Raw genomic sequence first — 1893 nt, forward strand, 5'->3', positions numbered from 1 at the left:
GCTGGTCTCGAACTCACAGAGATCCGCCTGCCTCTGCCTCCCGAGTGCTGGGATTAAAGGCATGCACCACCATCGCCCGGCTTTTGTTTGTTTTTTTGACAACAAATTATAAACTCAGTTGTATGTTTGCTTACAATGTTTTTCTTTATTAATAAGCTTTCTTGATGTGTGACATCCATTGGAAAATGTCTGCTAGCTAAAAACATAAGTCTTTTGCTCATCCTACAGGATGAGCATCATAAAGAAATCTCTGCCTTCCTACAGAGTTTAGCTCCAAGTGTTACTGAGTAAACAACTCTTCTCCACACATTAAGAAGTTAATTTCTGACTCTGCTGTGGAACTGCCCAACAGTGTTAGATCCCATGTTTGTATACAGTATTGTGCTTAATTATATTTATTGGTACAGTGAACAGTATATTGATATAACTATTGTTCGAAAGCTTAAATAAATGAGTTAAAATCTTTCTTCCAGAGGATAAAGGAAAAGCAAATAGTTATATTTCATCAATCTGTCTTTAAAATTTTTTAATATTAAAAAAAATATGTATGTATAAGTATTTTGCCTGCTTGTATGTATGTGTTCCATGTGTAGTTCTGGCAGCTGCAAAAGTCAGAAGGGAGCATCAGTTCTCCTGAACTAGAGTTAGGGATGGTTGTAAGTCATGAGTAGGTATTGGGAACTCAACTCAGGTCCTCTGCAAAAGCATCAAGTGCTCTTAGCCACTAAGCCCTATTTCTAGTACTTGTCCTTCAATTCAAAACAAACTTACCAGCTGAATCCTCCCACAGTCTCTCAATACAGACTATATGTGGCTGTAGATTGGCCTCTGCAGGTTCAACATAGACATAATCTCCAACATGATACATGCTATTCTTAAAGCTACAGTCCTGGCTGTATGTGCGATGTAAGCCTGAGAGGCCTGCAGTACTTGAGGAGTCTTCACTTTTTTCAGCTTCTTGGATTAAAAAAAAAAAAAAAGATACTCATTAAGACCATGAGTCAGACAAACATTCAAACAACATATCACACTAATACATTGAACTCTTTCTCTTCCCTCTCCCCTCCCTTTTCTGAGACAGGGTCTCTCTAGCCTCAAACCTGGGGTCCTCTTGCATTAGCTGCAGGGACTATACGGATGAGCTACCACAGCTGGCTCTACTTCATTCTTTGTGTGGCACCCACAGAGAGGACTCAGGAAACGCAGCAACATCAGTACATTCTCAAAGGTCTTTACCTCAAACTGCATTTTGATTTCTGCGATGAGGGTTTCACTAAGCTGTCTAGTTCTTGAATTCATAGGCTCAAGTCCTGCTCTGGCCTCCCAAGTAACTGGAACTATATGTGTTCACCATTATAACTAGTCTCAGAATGGCCTTTCTGAATGAAAACCAACTGAAAATGGTATGTTTTGTTCTATAGTTTTTTATAGAACAAAAATAATCACCTTAATAATATACACCTGTATATTAATTTTTAAGAATTCAGAAAGGCATTACAGAATAAATCACATAATCTTACAGAAAATACAATATACCTCTTTTCCATACTGATATTTCTGAAATTATTTCTTCTAAGTTATTACATGGTTACATTAAATTTAGTGGCATTTTAGAAATAAATATGTATGGCACACAATGGTAAACTATGTGCATGTATGTGTATAAAATACTATAAAACATTTCCTCAGACAAAATACTTTTAAACAAGACTTTGATTTTGCTAGGCAAGATCTTTCTCTCATTCTTCTCCTCCCCTCCTTTGTGGACCAGATGCTGCAGGAGCTCCTTCTGCTCCTCCAGCCAATAGCCTTTGAGATACCAGCCCACTGGGGTGTGGTATCTTTCGCTTTAAAAAAGCAGCAGCAGCCCTCTGCTCTGCTCTCTCTCTTGCT

At 38.2% G+C, this 1893-nt stretch overlaps 1 protein-coding gene across 1 annotated transcript in view; it reads right to left on the minus strand.

Annotated features, from left to right (window-relative positions):
• The window catches only part of Pbrm1 (polybromo 1), a 109174-nt gene that overhangs the window by 38569 nt on the left and 68712 nt on the right, over positions 1-1893 (minus strand). Inside the window, exon 22 of the mRNA XM_026779989.1 lies at positions 764-957. Coding sequence (XP_026635790.1) covers positions 764-957 — 194 coding nt within the window. The remainder of the gene's footprint in view (positions 1-763; positions 958-1893) is intronic.

Source organism: Microtus ochrogaster, chromosome 6, assembly GCF_000317375.1.
Source record: "Microtus ochrogaster isolate Prairie Vole_2 chromosome 6, MicOch1.0, whole genome shotgun sequence".
NCBI classification, from domain to species: Eukaryota; Metazoa; Chordata; class Mammalia; order Rodentia; family Cricetidae; genus Microtus; species Microtus ochrogaster.